The sequence below is a fragment of the Chelon labrosus genome (assembly GCF_963514085.1).
Source record: "Chelon labrosus genome assembly, chromosome: 4".
In the NCBI taxonomy this organism is placed as follows: domain Eukaryota; kingdom Metazoa; phylum Chordata; class Actinopteri; order Mugiliformes; family Mugilidae; genus Chelon; species Chelon labrosus.
This window is the reverse complement of record NC_140340.1, coordinates 3,021,494-3,042,215: the sequence shown is the minus strand read 5'-3', so window position 1 is coordinate 3,042,215 and position 20,722 is coordinate 3,021,494. Positions and strand designations below refer to the sequence as shown.

Genomic DNA, 20,722 nt, shown 5'->3' with positions numbered 1-20,722 from the left:
TTTTCTCAGCATTACTCTAAAGTATGTGAATAAAAACCATCACTGAAATTTTTTCATGTTTTATTCAAACCTCTGGACACAAATAATAAAACCTGAAAATACACAAACGTATTAATAACTCAGTCAGCACTTAATCTCAGTCACATTCTATTCCACTTGAGCTCCAAATCATTGACATTGATTGACAGCAGAGCAGCAGCTTCCAGCTCAGAGAAGTCAGAGTCCGTGTGATAATAACTGGTGAACGAATGAACTACATGCAAACTGCAGGTCTGACCTCCAGGACAAGTTTAGACTCAGGGTCTGGATCCAGGAGACAGAGTCTTTTGTTCCACATTGATCATGAAGTTGAAGTCCTTGTTAATTTGGGTTCCTTTAGTCCTTCCTCTGGTTCTCTGTCTCATTGTTGATCATGTTTTAACAGCTTCATGATTTTCTGTGGCTCCTTCTTATTCATCCAGACACCAACAGTCTAAAACTGTCCAGTGGGAACTTTGACTCTGATCCCACTCAGAATAAAATCCTTCTGACGACAGAACAAGAGTCAAACTGAGCTGAATAATGAGACAACGATGACGGACAAGAAAACTAATGATCAGAATCTAAAAGTAGAAGAGTGACAGCAACATACGGCATGGATAAAGAAAAAGAAAAAAGTTCTCACTGGCTCCATTTACATGGAAAGACCTTCTGATCAGAGATGGACTGTTTCCATGGAGACCAAATAAACAGGAAGTTTGTCCTCCATCTTTGTCTCCAGTCCTGAATTAATAGTTTTTCCAGTTTTATTCTTCTTTAATATTAATAGTGGAATACTAGAGTCCCTTGTACTGGATTAAAGAACCATAGTAATGTATATTAAGGTGCATGATTCATATTAAATGTTTGTTAAATATTAGAAGTTGTGTGTCTGATGACAAACAGCAGGGGGCGCTAATTCTCCACTCGCTGCCTTTAAACCACAGCAGGAGGAGAGGACAGAGATGGACGTCTCCTCATCACTTCTATATTATTCATCATTATTTATTCACAGATTCTGTCGCAGTTTGTTTCTGACCAAGATTAGAATAAAAAATAAAACTAGATTTCATCGTCTTTGTGGAATTACTGGCGTTTCCTCTGCGTCCTTTAAATGTGAAAACTGAAGCTGATAAAAACACATGAACAGAAACACACGGATAAAGAGAGTCGAGCTGCCGAGACTGTTCAGAGCATTTACTGGAATAATAAGAATTATAATAATTAAGTGAATTTTACTTCTTAAAAAAATAAGGTGATGTAGTGGAATGTGGAGGACTTGTTTCTAGACACATGTTGGATCATCTTAATGTAAAAAGCAGCATCCAAACTGTACCTTCCATTAGTTCTAAGCCTTTAGTTTAACTCAGTTAGAGCTGACATGTAAATGGAATAATTATTATGTATTGTTGTATTCATATGGAGGACTGTATAGTATGAATAAACTGGTTAAGGTACATGCACATTTACTTCACCTTGTTTATCCTTTAAAAGCAGATCTGAACTAGAAAACTGAAAGGAACACGTAAAGATCAGTCAAGACGTCCTGATTATCACCAAATGTTTCCACTGAAACTCAAAGTGGTCCTCAGAGGAATAAAAGCAGACGAGGGTGAAACACACAAATCACTCAAGATCTGTCACCATCAGCTTTACTCATCAGGCTTTTGAGTTCCATTCTGTTGATTCTCTACAAGGTTGTCTGCTTCAGGTTCTTTTTTTCTGGCGTCTTCAAGGTTGACTGCTCTGGCTGCAGAAAGAAAACACAATTATTTCCCCTGAGTTTCCTCTGACACAACATTTCTTTGTGTGTCTGACTCTCAAAGTGTTTTAGTATCAGAAATGAACTAAATCATGTTGTTCTGATCCACTCCTCTTGTTCATACTTCCTCCTGTGATAGTGGTCAAAATCCACAATCCTCATTCTGAACTAAAACAAATTCTAAAGTTCAGATGAAGCTTCAACAGTCTCAGTCAGACTCAAATCAAGTGGGTCTCTTCAGAAGTTACTGTCACTTTAGAACTGAAAGGAACAGAAACACTGAAAGGACATTTGGTTTAATGAAGGAGAAAACTTTGACAAATATCCAGTGGATGAAGTCAGACTGCTGAAAGCCTCACATTAACTCCAGAGAATAGAATGAGGACTGTAGATTGTGTCCTGTCCATGTTAGGATCAGTATGAACAGGAGGAAGGATTACAGCAATCAGAAACAGGTTCAGTGATCATGAGCGGAAATATGAACAGAAGGTTTCATTTCTGACTAAACTACTGTCAAGAAAGAATTATTTAAGCTTACCTTTGGATTTGCGTTTGAAGTAAAGAACAGCACCAACAGCAACAACAATGACAAGAATAAGAAGAACACTGAGAACTACAACACCAACAATCCATCCAGTAGGTGGTCCTGAAACTGAAGACATAAAGTTAATGTAACACTCCCACAGTTTGATGAACAGAAAGTTCCTCATCCTCAGAGAACACCAGCATGTGTACATGCTCCTGAAATCTAAACTCTAGCAGTCAGTGCAGATTAAAACCAGGCTCAGTGATGTTAGCATGGATCTAATGTCCAGTTTCCTCCTGCTTGGTTTCACAGCTAACAGCTTGCTTTAGGTTTTGGTGTCAGTAGTGAGGAGGCTGATGTTGTAGCATCCTCCTCTTTCTGAGACGTGTTGTTCATCAGTATGAAGGATGTTTGAATCTCTGTCCTGCCTCTCTACTTTAGGCTTTTCCATGTGACTTGTGCTTTTCCTCCTGCTGTGATCCTGACCTGATCTGAAAACATGTCTGACAGTCTGTCTGGAGGTTTTCTCCACCCTGAGCCGAGGCTGTGATGATGGACTCTGGACTACATCTCAGAAACATCTTCATCTGATCATGCTTCTTATTGGAGCTACTATTGATGAGCTTTGTTCAGATCAAATCTTCTCCACTTAACAAGGTTCATGCTTCACTGAGCAGACTGAGACATCCAGTAACACTAACATGTTAACATCTGACTCCACTTTCTGCTGCAGCTCTGTTACAACCACGACTGTCAGTGCTGGAGACACACTAAGTACAATTACTCAACTATTCCAAGTACAGTTTAAAGATACTAACAATTACAATTTATACTCATTTATACTTTAATTTACCACATTTAGAATACTTTTTAATTCTACTTTAAGTTGCTTTTGTTCATTCTTATTTGTTAAGGTGACTTTTGAACGCAGATCTTTTTTCATTGTAGTATTTATTTGTAGTTTTACTTCAGTAAAGAATCTGAGTACTTCCTCCTCCACTGACTTGTGCAGAGTAAAGATTTAAATCATGAAGTGTTTCTTGGTGTTGGGTCAGCAGGAGCCTCTTCAAGCTCTAAATACACTTTGAACTCATTAATAAAAAACATTTACGTTCAGATTCTTTCATTCATGTCAATAAATAAAAGTTATTCAGAGATTCAGATTTAATCCACAATGATTTTACTATAACATAATGTATAAAGTATGAAGTAATTAAAGGTTGATTTAATAAAGTAAATATTCATATTGAAATAACAGCAACAACAGAAATTATATTCTAAACGTAAACTTTTTAAAATGAATTAAGATTTCCCTGAAAACAAAATCTATCAGCTCCATGAAAGCGGCCATCTTGGAAATGGCTGCCAAAAGCTACTGAGTGCAGAGCCTGGATAAATCCACCAGGGGGCAGATGACAAGTCTCCTTATTGTTTCCAACAGGTTTTTCAGTGAAGTATTGATCATGTTGGTGGAGCAGAGGTCTCAGAAACTGGTTCTAGGGTCAAACTGAGTTATTAACGTCAGATCAATAAACAGAGAGAGTTGTTTCATCTACAGGAGAAGAATCTAAGTTCAGTCTTTTTACACTTTTCTATAATTCTATGTTTTATTATTCTGTCCACATATGACTGTAAAATCAGCTGTTGATCACAATCTGCTGTGGTATCTGAGCTACAGTCTTATTCTGATATCAAACAGCAGCTGTGATTGGTTCAATCAGTCTACAGGCTTTAATGACCAGAACAGTGTTTAATACAAATCAGAGTCAGACTCTTTATAGTTTTGTTAGTTTTCACTTTAGTTTCCAGAGTCAGTTTGTTCAACTTTAGTTTTGATTTGTTCTCTAATAGTTTCATGCTGCATTGAGTCCATGTGAAGCGGCGTCCTCTTGTGCTATTAACAACCTTGTAGCTGGAAGTTTTCTGTGAGGTCCAAGTTCACCAGTTGTGATGTGTTTGATAATTCTATATTCATTTATAGATTGTAATTTAGTCGTGTAGAGTTTTAACTTTATAATATGTCTGAGGATAATGTTGATATTCACAACGGCCTCATCCTTTTAATATGACTTTAACATTTCCTACATTAAGTGACCTGGTTGTTAGCTTGCTAGCTGTTAGCCTCTGTGGCTTCTAGATGCCAACAGTTGCCTAGCAACAGTGCTCTCAGGACTTACAGCTGATGGTACCACTTGAGAACCAAACATTAAATAAACACAACTTGTAATTTGAGTTTCATTTGAAGGCAGCTTTAGTTTTTTCTCTCATGGAGGAAACTGACTCTCAGTCTCAGTGAAGAGATGAACCAGTGGCTCCTGATGATGGTTGTGGAGAAACATTTAAACTAACTAAACACATTTCCTGTCTGTTTTTATTTGACTTTAGTTGTTTTAGTAGAAAATATTGTTTCAGTTAGTTTTAGTTCATTTCTAAAGTCTAATATTTATTTCAGTTATTATATTTGTTATTTTAAAACCTTGATGAGAATATGAACAGACAGTTTTCATTTTGATTTCCTGTGTTTTTCTTTAGTTGTGTTTGGAATCAACCAACACTCTGCTGCAGTCAATGAAGCAGCTGTTCATGTTTGTCATCCAGGACCTTCACTGTAATATAATGAATCACAGGTTAACCATTAAAGGGGTCCTAGAACACATTTTTTGACCATTAGGAATTGATCTTTGAGCCTAAATAATGGCATATGTAAATTTGTGGGGCTGAAAACGCCCCAGGAGCACTGCTAGAGAGCCTAATACAAGGTCATAAATAAGCCCTGCAATGAAACAGTTTGTTTTTCCCGCCCACTCAGCAAGTTCATGAATAATGAAATGAGCTGCGTGCTGATTGGCCAGTTTACCCAAAGGCTGATTGGCCCACATATCCTGAAAGCTGATCGGCCTAATCCACCGGGCTGAAGCTAGAGCCAAAGCCGGCTTGATACTTTTTTTTTTTTTTTTTTTTTAATATATTTTTTGGGGGCTTTTTGTTGCCTTTATTATAGAGACAGCTGAAGATAGACAGGAAAGGGGGGAAGAGAGAGAGAATAACACGCAGCAAAGAACCACAGGTCGGACTCGAACCCTGGGCTGCTGCAGCAAGGACTCAGCCTCGGCACATGGATCGCCAGCTCTACCCACTGAGCTATCCCGGCGACCCAGCCGGCTTGATACTGTCCGAGGTTGGAGAAACACTCCGGGGTGAAGTGGGCAGAACAAACTACCAACCTCGGGTTGAAGCTCTGTGGAACGCGGTTGTAAATGAACATCAACCATTCCCGCTGACAGTTGAGTTCTTGGGGAAGTCTGTGTAGAGTCTTGACCTGCCCCAAACATCCTGGAACATTACACGCATAGTCCGACATACCGTATCCCTCTTGACAGAAACTGCGGTTAGCTGTCGCTGGGGCTAGCTAGCTAACGCCTCCGCCCTTACAGTGGGCTGGAACATGCAAATGAGAGAGGGTGTATCCAAAAGGGCTGGGCGCCTATTACGTAATATCGGAGCTCTGTTCAGATTTGCCCATTTCAACACGGCCGTTTCTAGTTTTGAATTTGCATACGAAAGCAGGCTGGAGAAGGCGGTGAAGTTTTTGGTGTGGTCCTTAGACACCACTCGGAGCCTAAATTCAACAGGAACAACGTAAATGTGGTTTTGATTCTAGGACCCCTTTAATAACTGAAGGTTGCTGCCTCCTTATCACATATTTAGAGTGAGAGTACGTTCCTGTAATAAAAGAATTAAGTCTGATCTTCATGTAGTTTGTAGTGTGACTCCTGGGTGAGCTGGCTGCTGTAAAGCTCTCTGTGTCTCTATCTAATCAAACTCCAGATCATTAGAGCTCCACAGAGACTCTGCAGCTTTTTTAGTTTCACTGTTGGAACAGAAATGTCTCTGATTCTGATGAGTTCAGTCTCTAAATCTTCGTGTGGTGTTTTTATGTCTCAGCAGCTGTTTATAAATCTATCACAGCTTCTAGTTCTTCCTCGTATCTCTGCAGACACACGTCAATGAATCTAAGAGATTCAGTTTAAATATGACTGGAGGTAATCATTTTATGTCTTCATTGCAGATAACTTTGAATCCAATCAGAACACACAGCGACTAATAAAACATGAACAATTAAAATTATTGAAAAAACAGGAAGAAACTCACCATTCAACTGTACATATGTCTCAGTATAAACCTCATGGTTGATTTCCTCTTGTGTAGATACACAGCGATAGTTGTCAGTCTTGGTCACAGTAACTTTGAGGATGATGTTGTAGCTGCCTTCATTTTCTGTGACCTCTGGTTCTTTAGCAGGAAGGATGTTTCCAACACTGTCCTTCCAGACTACTTTAGGTTTTGGAGAAGCACCTTGAACTTCACACTTAAGTAAAGCCCAGTCCTTAGTTTGATCAAGTATTGAGATGTATGGCTTAGAAGCTGCACCTGTGAACACAAACAACAACTTATGAGAAGCACAATATTAGACATATAAGTGAGTGGCCAGTTCATTAGGTACACTAGTGAATATATTCTAACAGTCCTGATCTAAATCCTCCTTCTAATGTTCTAATGTTCAGTAATGGTTGAAACAGCGTCAGAAAGGTGCTGATTCACCTGGATGATCTAGAGCAGGACTGTTGGATTACAATGCATTTGTTTTAACTGGTGTACCTAATAAAGTGGCAAGTGAGTGTATAACTCAGTGATGTCCTGTTTTTATCTCTTCTCTGCTTGTTTATGAGGCTTACAACATATTGAAGAGAAACTCAGTCAAACATCAGGATATAAAAGCAGCACATAATTACAGCTGATTCATCTCAGCAGTGTTTGATTTCAACTTTAAAGCAGATTTAACTCCAGATTTAGAAACTCATCACCACAGTAAACACTATTTCTGACTCATATCAGAACATGAACACATTTACATTGAAGACGTTTGATCAACCTTTAAATGTCTTTAAATCAAAGTTGATGTCTGACATGTTGACGATAGTTTGAGGACTTCTTTTATTGTCAGGACTGAATCATGTCAGTGACACGTACACTTAGTGTCATATTATTAGGTACACCTGCACCATTAACATCTAATCTGCTCCAATACAACTGCTGTGTTGATAAACTCTACTACTGTGATGTCTCTAATGTCACTGAGTTCTTCTCATCAACTACTTCAACTCTGTACTGGATCAGTTCACATCAGTGGCAGATATTTAGTCCATCCTCTGTTCCACCTTCAGCTATGTTGGACATGATTCTGGAACAGATGGTTTTGTCATTAGTAGGTGGAGATATGTCCAACATCAGAGCTCCATGTGAGAATCTGATCCAGCTCCAACCTCACTACATGACACTGGTTGCTAGGCAACCCACCACCAAACGCTCCTTCAGGAAATGGTGGCCTGAGGTAGAGGAAGCTCTGAAGGACAGCTTCCAGAGGACTTTTAAGGACGGAGACCAGGAGGAGCTGAAGCGTGTGCAGCTGGAACTCAAGGTCCGGCTGAAAGAGGTGAAGGAGAAATACAGAGCTTAGGTGGAGCAGAAGTTGAAGGATGGATGGACTAAAGAGGTGTGGGACGACATGGAGACCATCACCAGCTGTAGCTCCAAGAAGAGGAGCACTGTGGAGGGGGATGAGGAGAGGGGCTACCAGTTCAATTAGTTTTTAACAGGTTCTACTGTCCTGCCCCCTCTACTGCCTCATCCTCACCATCACCTCCACCTTCCACAGTCACTGCTGCAGACAGCTGGCTTGTAGCCACCCCTCACACAACCACCACCGTCACTTCAGCTCAGGTGAGCAGACAGCTAAGGAGGTTCCAACCCAGAAAAGCCGCCGGCCCAGACTGAGTGTCCCCACAATTACTTAGGGCCTGTGCTTCTGAGCTGGTTGAGCCCCTTCAGCATGTATTTAACCTGAGCCTACACCTTAGGAGGGTCCCCCTGCAGTGGAAGACATCCTGCATCATCCCTGTCCCTAAGAAGTCAAACCCGAGGGAGATGAATGACTACAGACCGGTCGCCCTGACATCCAGCATCATGAAGACCATGGAGAGGCTGCTGCTCCATCACATCAGGCCCCAGGTCCACCACACTCTAGACCCACTGCAGTCTGGGTACCAGGAGAAGGTGGAGGTGGAGGACACCATCCTCTACCTGCTCCATCAGACTCTCTCACACTTGGACAGGGGGAATGCTGCTGTGAGGATCATTCAACACCATCCAGCCCCTGTTACTGAGACACAAGCTGATAGAGATGGGAGTGGACTCACACCTCACTTCCTGGATAGTGGACTATCTCACTGGGAGACCTCAGTATGTCAGGTTGGAGAACTATCATCAGCAGCACTGGAGCACATCAGGGGACTGTGCTCTCCTCTGTCCTATTCACCCTGTACACCTCAGACTTTAAGTACAACACAGAGTCATGTCATATGCAGAAGTTCTCAGATGATACTGTAGTTGTGTATCAGGGATGGACAGGAGCAGGAGGACAAGAATCTAGTGAACAACTTGGTCTCATGGTGCAGAGAGAACCACCTCCAGATCAATCCAGCTAAAACCAAGGAGATGGTAGTGGATTTCTGGAGGTCCAGGCTCCACCTGCAGCCTGTAACCATCAACAGGGAGTGTGTAGAGGTGGTTCAGACCTAGAAGTACCTGGGTCTCCATCTGGATCACAAACTGGACTGGTGGGCTAACATAGACTCAGTCTACAACAAAGGACGGAGCCGTCTCTAGTTCCTCAGGAGGCTAAGGTGGTTTAATATCTGCAGGAAGCTGCTGGACATGTTCTACCAGACTATCGTTGCCAGTGTCCTCTTCTACGCTGTGGTGTCCTGGGGACGCAGCACTAAGAAGAAGGACACCTCAAAGCTGGACAAGCTGATCCAGAAGGAGGACTCTGTGGTAGGGACAGAGCTGGAGACCCTGACATCAGTGGTAGATGAAAGGACCTTGAACAAACTCCTAATATTTATTTCAGTTTTTATATTTGTTATTTAAAAACCTTGATGAGAATATGAACAGACAGTTTTCATTTTTATTTCCTGTGTTTTTCTTTAGTTGTGTTTGGAATCAACCAACACTCTGCTGCAGTCAATGAAGCAGCTGTTCATGTTTGTCATCCAGGACCTTCACTGTAATATAATGAATCACAGGTTAACCATTAATAACTGAAGGTTGCTGCCTCCTTATCACATATTTAGAGTGAGATTACGTTCCTATAAATCTATTACAGCTTCTAGTTCTTCCTCTTATATCTGCAGACAAACGTCAGTGAAGCCTCAGAGTAACCATTCTATATCTGAACCCCAGTTTGTTTTCAGTCAATCTGAACACAGAAATATTTATTTAAAATCTAACAAATGAAATATTTGAATTATCTGAATGTGGACTGTGTGTCTGTAGAAACAGGAAGAAACTTATCACTGAAATCCTCAGAGATTTTAACATAAACCTCATGGTTGATTTCCTCCTCCTTCATACACAGTGATAGAAGTTGGTCTTGGCATTTCAGTACCTGGTACTAACATATTTAGAGTTAAAGTTCAGTCCTAGTTTTTAGTTTGAATAAAATCCTGAATGACTGGAAGCTCCTTCATGTTGTTTGTTCTGTGATTCATGTGTGACCTGGTTGATTAAAGTCTCTGTCTAATCTCTAATTACAGTGATTAGAAACTAAAGCTGAACACCAGAACCTTCATGAAGACTAGATTTAGAGCAGGACTGTTATATTAGAATGAATTCACTGCTGTACCTAATGAACTGGCCACTGAGTCTATGTTGTACTACTGAGGTCACAATCAGTCATGTGTTGTGTTGCTTTATCCTGAGTGGAGTTCTTAATAATCTGCTCCACTTATGTATTAATATGGGATGGCCACAAAATTAGGAACACCTCTCAATACAATATAATCTAGTACAACTAGGGTGACCAGATCCCAATTCGCCAGACGTGGGACAAAGACTACGTTTGTGTGGGACAATGTGGGACAATGTGAGATACCAATGCATCAAGGTAGTCTAAAAGAACTATGAGAAAAAATAAACATTTCTATTCTGCCCCTTTGCTTACGGCATTACTTTGCCATCTGATTGATTCAGTAGGACATAACAGCCTGCAAATAAAAACTTAACAAATATATTTTACAATATAAATATATATAAAAACTTGCTTAAATGCAAATTTCCCAAGTTCACAAGGTGAGCAACACGTTTTGTCTCGCATTGTCTGTGTCGTTTCACGTCGTATTCACCTCCGTGTGAAACGGAAAAATGACTCAAGCAAACTTCACAGCAAACTTTACCAGACTCGCCTTGCACTGGTTTCACCCAGGGATAGATAGTTTCCCAGTCTTTATTATAGCTGCATTTCTTCTTCTCAGTCGTACGGGTTGTGCTTCCCTCCATGTCTCGCGCTGCATGCCGTTCTGATCTGATTCGCATTGTTTGTTGTTGGTGGGCGCGCCGTTAACCTGCGTCCGCGTCCCAGTTTGATTGACATGATCAAACAGCCCGCCCCGACCCCTGATGACAGCCCTCACTGCTTTCTCCAAACAGCTATTTGATAAATGCCAGATTGTAAAACATGCATTTCGAAACTGGAGTCTGACTGTCAATAACAATGCGGGACAACGTCTCAATTTGCGGGACGTGTGAAAAGTAATGAAAATGCGTGACTGTCCCGCACAAAGCGGGACATCTGGTCACCCTAAGTACAACACTAACTTCAACTATGACCTCAGTATTAAATACATGTTTACACATTTCTGACAGGTTAACAACAAAAACATTATGAACTTTGTAAAAGTAGAAATTATGAAAGAGTCCAACAAACACTCACCAGGTAAAGATACTTTTGTCTTTTGATCAATCTGATGACAGATTTCTTCTTGTGTAGAAACACAGCGATAGACATCAGACTTTGTCACAGTGGCCTTGAGGATAATGTTGTATTTTCCTTCACTTTCTGTGACTTGTGGTTCTTCAGCAGGAACTGTCTTGTTATCACTGTCCAACCACTTGACTTTAGGTTTTGGAAAAGCACCTTGAACTTTACACTGCAACAGAGCCTGGTCATTTGTGTCATCAAGTATTGTGACATACGGTTCTGGACATGAACCTGTGAACACAGAATGAACAAGAGTTTGAAAGAAAATCTTGACATATAACAGTATTGATGTGTAAAATATTAAGAAATATATCATTAACATTTAACCATAAAGATGCTAATGTGTCTCCATCAGTGATACATGGAGATGTAAAGATCATCTGATTTGAACTTAGACAGCTACACCAGTTTAGAAAACCTTTATCAATATTAGTGCATCATAAATAAAGTATTGAGAATCATCCAGACGTCAAAAATGTACTTTCTATAGTTTCAGGTCACTTCATTTCTATAAAAACTATTTACAAACCTTCTACATGATTAAAACTGGTCCAAACTAAAGAGATGTTGGTGTATAAATGTGTCCAATAATCAGTGATTAGTTCCATCACATCCAGGTGAGATCCATTCATCAGTGACGTCATCACAATCAGGACTCACCTGCAATCTTTTCCTCTGTTCTGTCTTTTAACCTTTTAAGGTGCGGAGGTTGGATGCGACCCGATATTTAAATGTAAAAATTAATAAATAAACATACTGTATATTTTCATGTTGCCCGGAAACGTCCGTTCAGACATATTATAGCTCGTTTGAAAGCTCAGATGTTCGTTTTTACGACACATTCATGAACCTTTAGGAAGGATCGACGACATAAACACCGCAGCGTCTTACTTTACGGCAGTAAATAGTTAGCAACTCTCCTGCTAACTTTGTTCGCCGCAGTTAAAAAGCTTTTATAGGTCGAAAAACAAACATTTATTCACAAACTGTGGCTCGTTTTAAACAACAAAACTCCAACCATTAAATTCATCTCGTTTAAGTTCAAGCGGAACAAAAAAATAACGGAAATAAAAGTGAATTATTTCCATCGTTTAGTTTTATCGCAGCGACGCAAACTTTAAAAACAACAACTTTCCGGTCATTTTAAAGTGTTGACCAAAGATTTGACCAATGATGTTCAGTATCTCTGAAATCAGGAAACGCCCACCAACAAAACAAACCAATCCGCATGTTTCTACGAAGTAAAGCGACAAATTTAACGGTCTTTAAACTCCAGCAGCCAATCAGAGGAGAGCATCTTCACTCGAGTTTGATTGACAGCTGCATTCATCCAATAGGAAGTCAGCACCGTGAAAACACTCCGAGTTTGTTGCCGGTAAAATTACCTGTCTGACCATATATGGAAGTTAATGTAGTTGGTGTTTCCGACATAGTGGGACACGAAGTTAAGAGAAAAACTGGTTTTAAATGTCAAAAAAGACTCGATTCAATGAAAATAAAGGTGTAATGTTTAGGTAAACGATAAAAACAGATTTTTACAGTTAACCTGAACATTTAGTTAAATATTTAGACTCATAAACAAGATTTATCATCATTATTTTTTCACCTTGGAGAGTTTTTTGTAGAGTTCTGTAGTCACCTGCTGGAGATGCTCGGAACTGCACTTTCTGAAATATCTCGGAGTCACTTCACTCTATCAACATGAAATCTGGCTCAGATATTATTAACAAAATGGAGATTACATCCTGGAAATTTCAGACTGAAGAATCAATTCCATGTCTTATTTATAGTGTTTGAAGTATGAAGTTAAAGTTTAAAAACTACATAGCTCCAATCATTTTCTTTGAAGTCCTCCAACCAATGACCTGTGTTAGAGCAACCAGTAATACTAACACACTACATGAAACCTCAGAGTTTTCTTCATGGTGATACAACAGGCCTGTTTCAGTTCTTTATAGCATTTAGATTATAAACAAGTTAAAATGGGCAGGTTTAAAGATGCAGAGATGTTCATGGTTATAAAAACCCCTAAGAGGTTAAGATACAATCTAAAAGAGAAAAGAAAGAATATGTTAGAGTTGTTTGTGTGAAACCATCAACCTGACAGTAAATAAAACTGAGGACAAGAAAAGAAATGATCACTCTGTTTATTACAAAAAATATTTTATGATCAAAACACACAAAAAAGGCAAATTTACAACTAATGAAGCTGATATTATTTATATGAATATGTAAATGGTAAATGACCTTGTTTTTATACAGTACTTTTCTACCTATTGGTACTCAAAGGGCTTTACAGTCATGGACGCATCTACCCATTTGCTCACACATGCACACACACATTCACACACCAGTGCCACGCACTGGGAGCAACTGGGGGTTCAGTGTCTTGATCAAGGACACTTCAGCATGTGGCACATTCCAGGGATCAAACTGCTAACCCTCTGGTTTGTTGACAACTCGCTCTACCTACTGAGACACAGCCGCACAAGATGTTGTGCAGCCTGTCAATGAGGCAGGACCTGGACCATGTTAGATGTGTCATTGTGACTGTTTGATGATGATTTGACTTGAGTCCATCTGGGACACATGAACCAGTCGCTTCTGGAAATAATCAGGAGTCTTTAACTGTTTCATGGAAATACTCACCAACAATGAGCTCAATGGTGAATCTTATCCTTGGCTGATGATGAGGAAAAATACAGCTGTAACTTCCACTGTCTGCCACCTTTGTTTTATTGATCTTTATGGAGGCATTACCAGACTGCAGCTGATCTCCAAAATGAAAAACTCGACCTTTGAACTGTGGATCTTGACCTGAACGACCGTTATTATAATGACTGCCTGCACTGTAGAAGAACACCTCCTTCTGATCATCTTTCTTCCAGTCAAAGGTCTCAGACCTAATGTTGGTAGAGTCTAAGGAACAGGGTAAAATGACATCTTCATCTTCTTTCACTCTCATCTTGATGACTGGAAGACAGAAACATTTATTGTATTAATCAGAGTGTTCACATCCAGAGTGATCGGTCAGTAACACAGTTTACATGTTTCACCACCAACGTTATTCATTCATTCATCTTCTGTAACCGCTTGTTCCTGTTAACGGTCGTGAGGTCTGCTGGAGCCTATCCCAGCTGTCATTGGTCTAGAGGGGAGGTCCACCCTGGACAGGTCTTCAGTCTATCACAGGGCTGACACATCTGTGCATTGACCTACGGTCAGTCTACGGTCAGTTTAGAATGCATGAACCTAACCAGCATGTCTTTGGATGGTGGGAGGAAGATGGAGAACCTGGAGAGAACCCACGCAGACACAGGGAGAACATACAGCCTACACACAGAAAGGAACCAATCGGCCCATGGATTAGAACCCAGAACCTTCTTGCTGTGAGGCATCAGTGCTAACCACCTCACCACTGTCCACCAACGTTATTGGGTTTTCTTTTAGAATATTACAAATATTTGACTATTATTATATTCACTATATAAATCATGTGAGTGTTGAGTTAACAACTGGACAACAGCTTCATTAAATGTTCATCTGGTTTGAATTAACTGGATTCTCCTTGTGTTAACTGGTATTTGCGATGTGAGTTGATTCCACCAGTCACCACTAGATGGCAGAACACAAGATTTCTCCTGAAATCACAAACTAAACCTTACTTCTTAAAGGGGAACTCCGGCGCAAAATGAACCTGGGGTTAATAACACATGTATATCGAGTTCGACCGTTCTCTGGTATTTGTTTTCATGTATTTGTTTTGTTAGACAAATGTGACCAGTTTTCTTGCAAACCGCTATTTAGCGTATAACGCTAGCCTTCGGGGCACACCTACACATAAAAAGAAATCGCTATTTCTATACCACTAACAAGGCTCACAATATCACCACACTTACACGGTAGCATAACCAGGGTCTCTACATGTAAACCGAAGCATTGAGAACTTTGCAAGTATACAGGCAGTTTATTAAAAAAGGAATACAGTACCGTTCGCGTCTGGCTCGCATATCCAGGCAGGCGCCATCTTGGGGAAACTGAACTCTCTTTCCTATGCTCTCAGTGCTTTCTTCCGGCAACAGACAGTTCAGTTTCCCCAAGATGGCGCCCGCCTGGATATGCGAGCCATATTGTGAGCCTTGTTAGTGGTATAGAAATAGCGATTTCTTTTTATGTGTAGGTGTGCCCCGAAGGCTAGCGTTACACGCTAAATAGCGGTTTGCAAGAAAACTGGTCACATTTGACTAACAAAACAAATGCATGAAAACAAATACCAGAGAATGGTCGAACTCGGTACACGTGTTATTAACCCCAGGTTCATTTTGCGCCGGAGTTCCCCTTTAATTTGAATCTGTCTCAATCACAGAACTTCATAGTTTGTAAATAAGAGAGCTTTAAACCCCAGAAATGCTTCTCCATTCCACCTTAAACACAGCTCCAGCTGATTCATAATGTTGGAAGCTGTTTGATATTAATACCTGCTGAGTTTTCAGCCTGTTACACTTCTACCAAGGTGGACAGAAACATCAATGAATGCAGGTGTAACCCCTGACCTCAGCCCAGGTACAGGAGCAGAGTACAGTGATCTCTCTAGGAACCTGTTGGTATGACAGCTCTTCTACCAGATAATCATCCAGACAAGTTGGAACTACACTAACAGATATTTATGCTTGGATGAGAAATAACAACTATTAGTGTGTGGGAGGGAAAGGAGGAGGAGGAAGCTCATTCAAGTTCTCATTCATGTTTGGTCATGTAAGAAAACATTTCAGTGAGAACAGAAGTTATGGTTTGGTCCAAAGAATCTTCACATTTTAAACTGAGACAAACAGAAACCAGTGTAAATTCCAAACATCACTCTGTCATGTAAACTAGTCGGCACGCTAAAAGGATCACCACGTCTTGACTTGATGAACTTCTGTGTCTGTATCAGCTTCATGTCAAACATGGTGTCAACCCTTTAAACTGAAGCTTTTTATTAAATCTCCACATGTTAAAAATCAAACTTCCATCAAACTGAACAACGTGGGCTCTGTGGCTGAAATCCAATAAATCTGTGTCTCCATCAGCAGAACAGAGAGACATCTGAAAAAGTGACATTTTTACTTCCACTAAATCAAATCATCATCCTTCTAACATCCTGATAACAACCAGTCACTGATGTTATTGAACCTGATCTAAAGAAATCTGCAACTGCACCAAAGTTGATGCATCACAACGATGAGCATGTAGCACACTCTGCATCCTCCTGAAATGACAGAGGCTTTAAGAACAGATAAAGGGACCTCCAGGGTGGAAAGGGTTAAACACCGTCCAAAGACATGCTGGTTAGGTTCATTGGTGATTCTAAATTGGCTGTAGGTGTGAGTGTCTCTCTGTGTTAGCCCTGTGATAGACTGGAGACCTGTCCAGGGTGGGATAGGCTCCAGCCCCGCCACCACCCTCCAGAGGAGGCGCAGTTACAGAAAATGAATGAATGAATGAATGAATGAATGAATCATATTACCATGTAGCGTAAACGTTGCGCACTTTTCATTCCCGTAAATAGAGGCGCATCCGGAGGACGCAGCGCAGTCCCACCCAGTGTTAAACACACATCAGATCAGAACAAACATCCAAACCCTGATCATGTCGATTAGAGCTAAACGCGGAAGTAGCAGGTGCAGGTGCTGCCGTTATCCAGAGCTACTCACTAAACTAACAGAATAACTGATCTGAAAGATCCACAGTCCGCTCATTTAAACCAATCAAAAGGATTTTCTCACCTTCGTCACCAAACGTTGTTCCAGAGCAGATCAGGAGACAGAAACACACGAGAGGAAGAAGCTCCATCTCTGTCCAAGTCCTCTGAAGCTGAAACATCCCAGCAGCAGTTCTCTGTTCCTACCTAAAGACTCCTGAGGCCACTCCTCACAGCTCAGCCGACGCATCCACAACACTTTCGGTTTCCAGACTTGTGCAAGCAGCAACACGCCACTTCCGGAAACGAATCCTTCAGAACAGAAGCTCCAATTCCAGAGAAATAAACTCGATGACTGAGAAAGGTGAAAGGACTCAGGTTGAGGCTGATTCTGGTCCAGGTGAGGTTCTGGTGGAGGTAAAGTGTGCAGTGTGTAGCTGTGGAGAAAAGAGAACTAGTTCTCAGAATCCTCTTTCAGTCATTTCTGACTCCGTCTGACCTGAGTCCTCGACACAAACAGGAACAATATCTCCACAATAAAAGCCTCATTCCCACAAATGAAAGGATGTTTCATGTGTGTCTATTAAAGGTCATCAGCTCACCTCTAGCCACCACAGCCTGAGAATGAAACCCAGCTGCTGAAGCCTCTAACCTCAGATGAACTGACTGAACAGGAGGATTAAGGTTCAGTGTTCAGAGTTGACTTTGGCTCCAGACCAGAATAAACTAACTGTTGTGAGGAATTACTTTGGGTAGAGTGGTTCATGTTGGAAAGCTGCTTCTGTCAAACTTTGATGAACCTGCTAAGGCTCCGTAGAGAACCAGTTTCCTCCACTTTGTGTGTCAGAGTGTATCTTCACACAGAGAGTCAACACCTACACTGTTTAACTGTATTTGCCCTAACAGGACCTATTTAATGGTTTCTGATGTGTGGTCCTGACCCCAGCAACCTGCCCAGTGCTCATGTCTTACAGTCATCCTAAATCTACTGTGGGATAAATAAAGGATTATCTGATTTTCTACTCATACATGTTGCTCCTCTACACTTTTACTTTGAAGGGCTGGCTTCCAGTGGGCCGTTGTCCAGGTTGGCCCACTTCCCAGCACTAACAGACTAAAGGACTGAATGGCCTAGTGTGTCTGCAGTGTTGTTGTCCTGATCTACAGCAGCTCTGAACTGAGGCTCACACACACCATGGATCCATGAAGAGCAGATTCCATCCACCATGCAGCCTTTCACTCTTCATAGAAGCTGGGACAGCTCTGGTTGGACCAGTTAGTTTCTGTCATGTCAGTGGAAGAAACATTTAGACTGAAGAGATATTATTTGTGCAGGACGACTAAAAGTCAACAGAGAGGAGCCAGGGTTTTTAGCTTTATCATCAGTTCCTGACTCTTTTAATGTGAAGAACAATGTGAAAGGCTTGTTCTGCATTCCAGCTTTTAACTTCACCTCCAAAGTTCAGACTGTTTCTCATAGTTTATCTATCAGTCTGATAATAATCAGACCTTTGGTTTGATTCTAATCAGAGATGAATCATTTTTAAGTGGTCTGATGTTCACCAGTCTGTATTTGATCTAACAAAAGGTGTGCTGCTACATGAACCTGTTACAGGTCCCAGACTGTAGAACCCATATGTAGAGAAGATTCATGTCAAAAAGAGAAAGAATGAGACAAGTGACAAGAGCTTCTGTTCAATGCAGCTTCTCTCAGCAGACTGAGAAATTAAGCAAAGAGAGTCCATGAGAGAAACACTCTCTAATGTGACACTGCCCCCTGCTGGTAAAACTGAAACACTCCCAGTGTATCAGAAATAAGTCTTGTAGTGTTACCAAGAGACAATAATTGACCATTATGGCTCATTATGAATATTTCTCTTTCAGAGGAACAATAAACACAATAAAATAAACCAACATTTTATTACATAATATATGACCATAAATTTTGTGTGTGTCACACACCTGTCCTTGCAGCGATCTGATGGGACAGACCATCCAGTCTCTTATTTTTCAATAAAAAGAAAAGTGTCGTCAGAAATGGTCCTCCAGCATAGAAAAGGAGGTCTTCTAATGCTTCTAATGGCTCTAGAGCAGGGCTGTCAAACTCATTTTAGTTTAGCTGGAGAACAGAGTTTCTAACATACTGAGCATGAGCAGTAGAGGAGTAGATGATGATGCATGAAGGGTCTCTGTGGATATTTGTTTCTAACACTGAACCATGAAACTGGATCCCAGCAGACTGCAGCTGCAGAGAAGGAAACCGTGACCTCTGCTGAGTGTTTCTTTAAAACACTTGAGACAGACTAGCAGACCTCCAGGAGTCTGCAGGAGTCATTTGGAGGATCACAGCAATAATCTGTTTGTCCAGATCTTTGCTGATTGAATCCTGTGCAGTTCTTGGCCACCGAGCAGTTAAAGTAAAGTGAAGTGAGAATGATTTTTTTTTTTAGCTGGACTATTTTAAGGTTTGCAGCACTGGGACAAAACTTCCCTGAGAATCTCCAGGTTTTAAATATTTCTCCAGCATCAGAGTAAGTCAGTGATATTTGTCAGTACATCCAACAGTACACAGCAAAGAATGAACAACAGATAGAAAACAGGACTCATGTTGCTGCCTGCAGAGCTGCTCACTGTATCCATGGCAACGCTGGACGTTTCTGTTCAAAGTAATGGAAATGTATTGATTTTATAATTTGTCGGAAAATAATAATTGTTATTTTAACATTCGAGCTCGTGTTCGTGACATTAAACTTCTCAGATCTAACGTGCTTTTATTTTGAAGAAAACATAAACGAGAGTAAACAGTAGTGATGTTCGATATCATCGATTTGAACAGATTATATATGAAGTTCAATCTTTTAAAAACAAATTAATATAATTGTCAAGGCTGTCGGTTGGAATTGGACACAAAGATTCAGACACTGACCACGAATCCAGAGGTTGTAGTGATTACACCAGTTTATTGCCTAGACAGAGATAGCAGGTGGGAACAGATTTGAGCGACGACAGAGATGGGTAGAAGCAGGTTGGTGGGGATGCGGGGTAACTGGGGCAGGTATGTTGAGAGGGAGGCTGGCGGACCGGCAGAGCTGGGGCAGGCTTCCAGAGAGAGTACACGGTGGAGCAGGAGAGTTGATGATTCAAGGAGCTGAAGACAGAGAAGACAACAATAAGTAAATGCAACAGACGAGAGGTATTCACAACTAAAGACTTGAGCCACAGCACAATACCACTAAGGTAAGCAGACGATCCAGCAACAAGTGGAGGACTGAACCAGGATTTTATGGACCAGGGGAGTAGATGACTGATGAGGTTCCATTGCTTGCAGGTGTGCAGTGGCTCCAGCTCCGTCCAGCTCCAGACCAACCTCCAGAGAGAAGAACACAGAGAGACAGACACACCAACCAAGGAAGCATGGCAATGGCAGAAAAAGATGGACATATCCAAAATAATTCTTATTAAAAACAAACCTTAACGGGGCCCTGTAGCTTTATATCATCTCAAATCAAACCAGCAGGGGGTCTGGTACTTGCTCAGTGCAGCTCAGACATGGACATAGTGGGGATTGTTAATCCTGATGCAGCACAGGTCAGGGATGAAAGATCGGTTTGACAAGCACGACAAAAGTAGAACATTTTCAACTGGTGACAAGGTTTTAGTGCTGCTTCAGATCCCTGGGTCTAGCTTGGAAGCTCAACATACTGGACCTCATGATGTGCAATAAAATGTTGGTGACAGAGATCTGGTCCACTCCAGGTCATCAACGCAGATCTCGTCTCTGTCTTGTCAACATGTTGAAGCCGTACTGTGACAGGGAACATGTACAAGTAAAGCCTCAAGCTGAGACAGAGGAAGTTA

The 20,722-nt window shown here is 41.0% G+C and overlaps 1 protein-coding gene across 1 annotated transcript; it reads right to left on the bottom strand.

The window, feature by feature from the left end:
• Positions 1–307: 307 nt before the first annotated feature.
• LOC311486873 (V-set domain-containing T-cell activation inhibitor 1-like) lies at positions 308–17,095 on the bottom strand. Its single transcript, XM_084542890.1, has 6 exons — positions 16,950–17,095; positions 13,801–14,157; positions 11,137–11,415; positions 6,459–6,737; positions 2,319–2,432; positions 308–1,768 (listed from the first exon to the last, which is right to left on the bottom strand). Exons 1-6 carry the CDS (start codon positions 17,044–17,046, stop codon positions 1,671–1,673), a joined length of 1,224 nt encoding a protein of 407 aa, XP_084399016.1. The 5' UTR covers positions 17,047–17,095; the 3' UTR covers positions 308–1,670.
• Between the last annotated feature and the right edge of the window lie 3,627 nt (positions 17,096–20,722).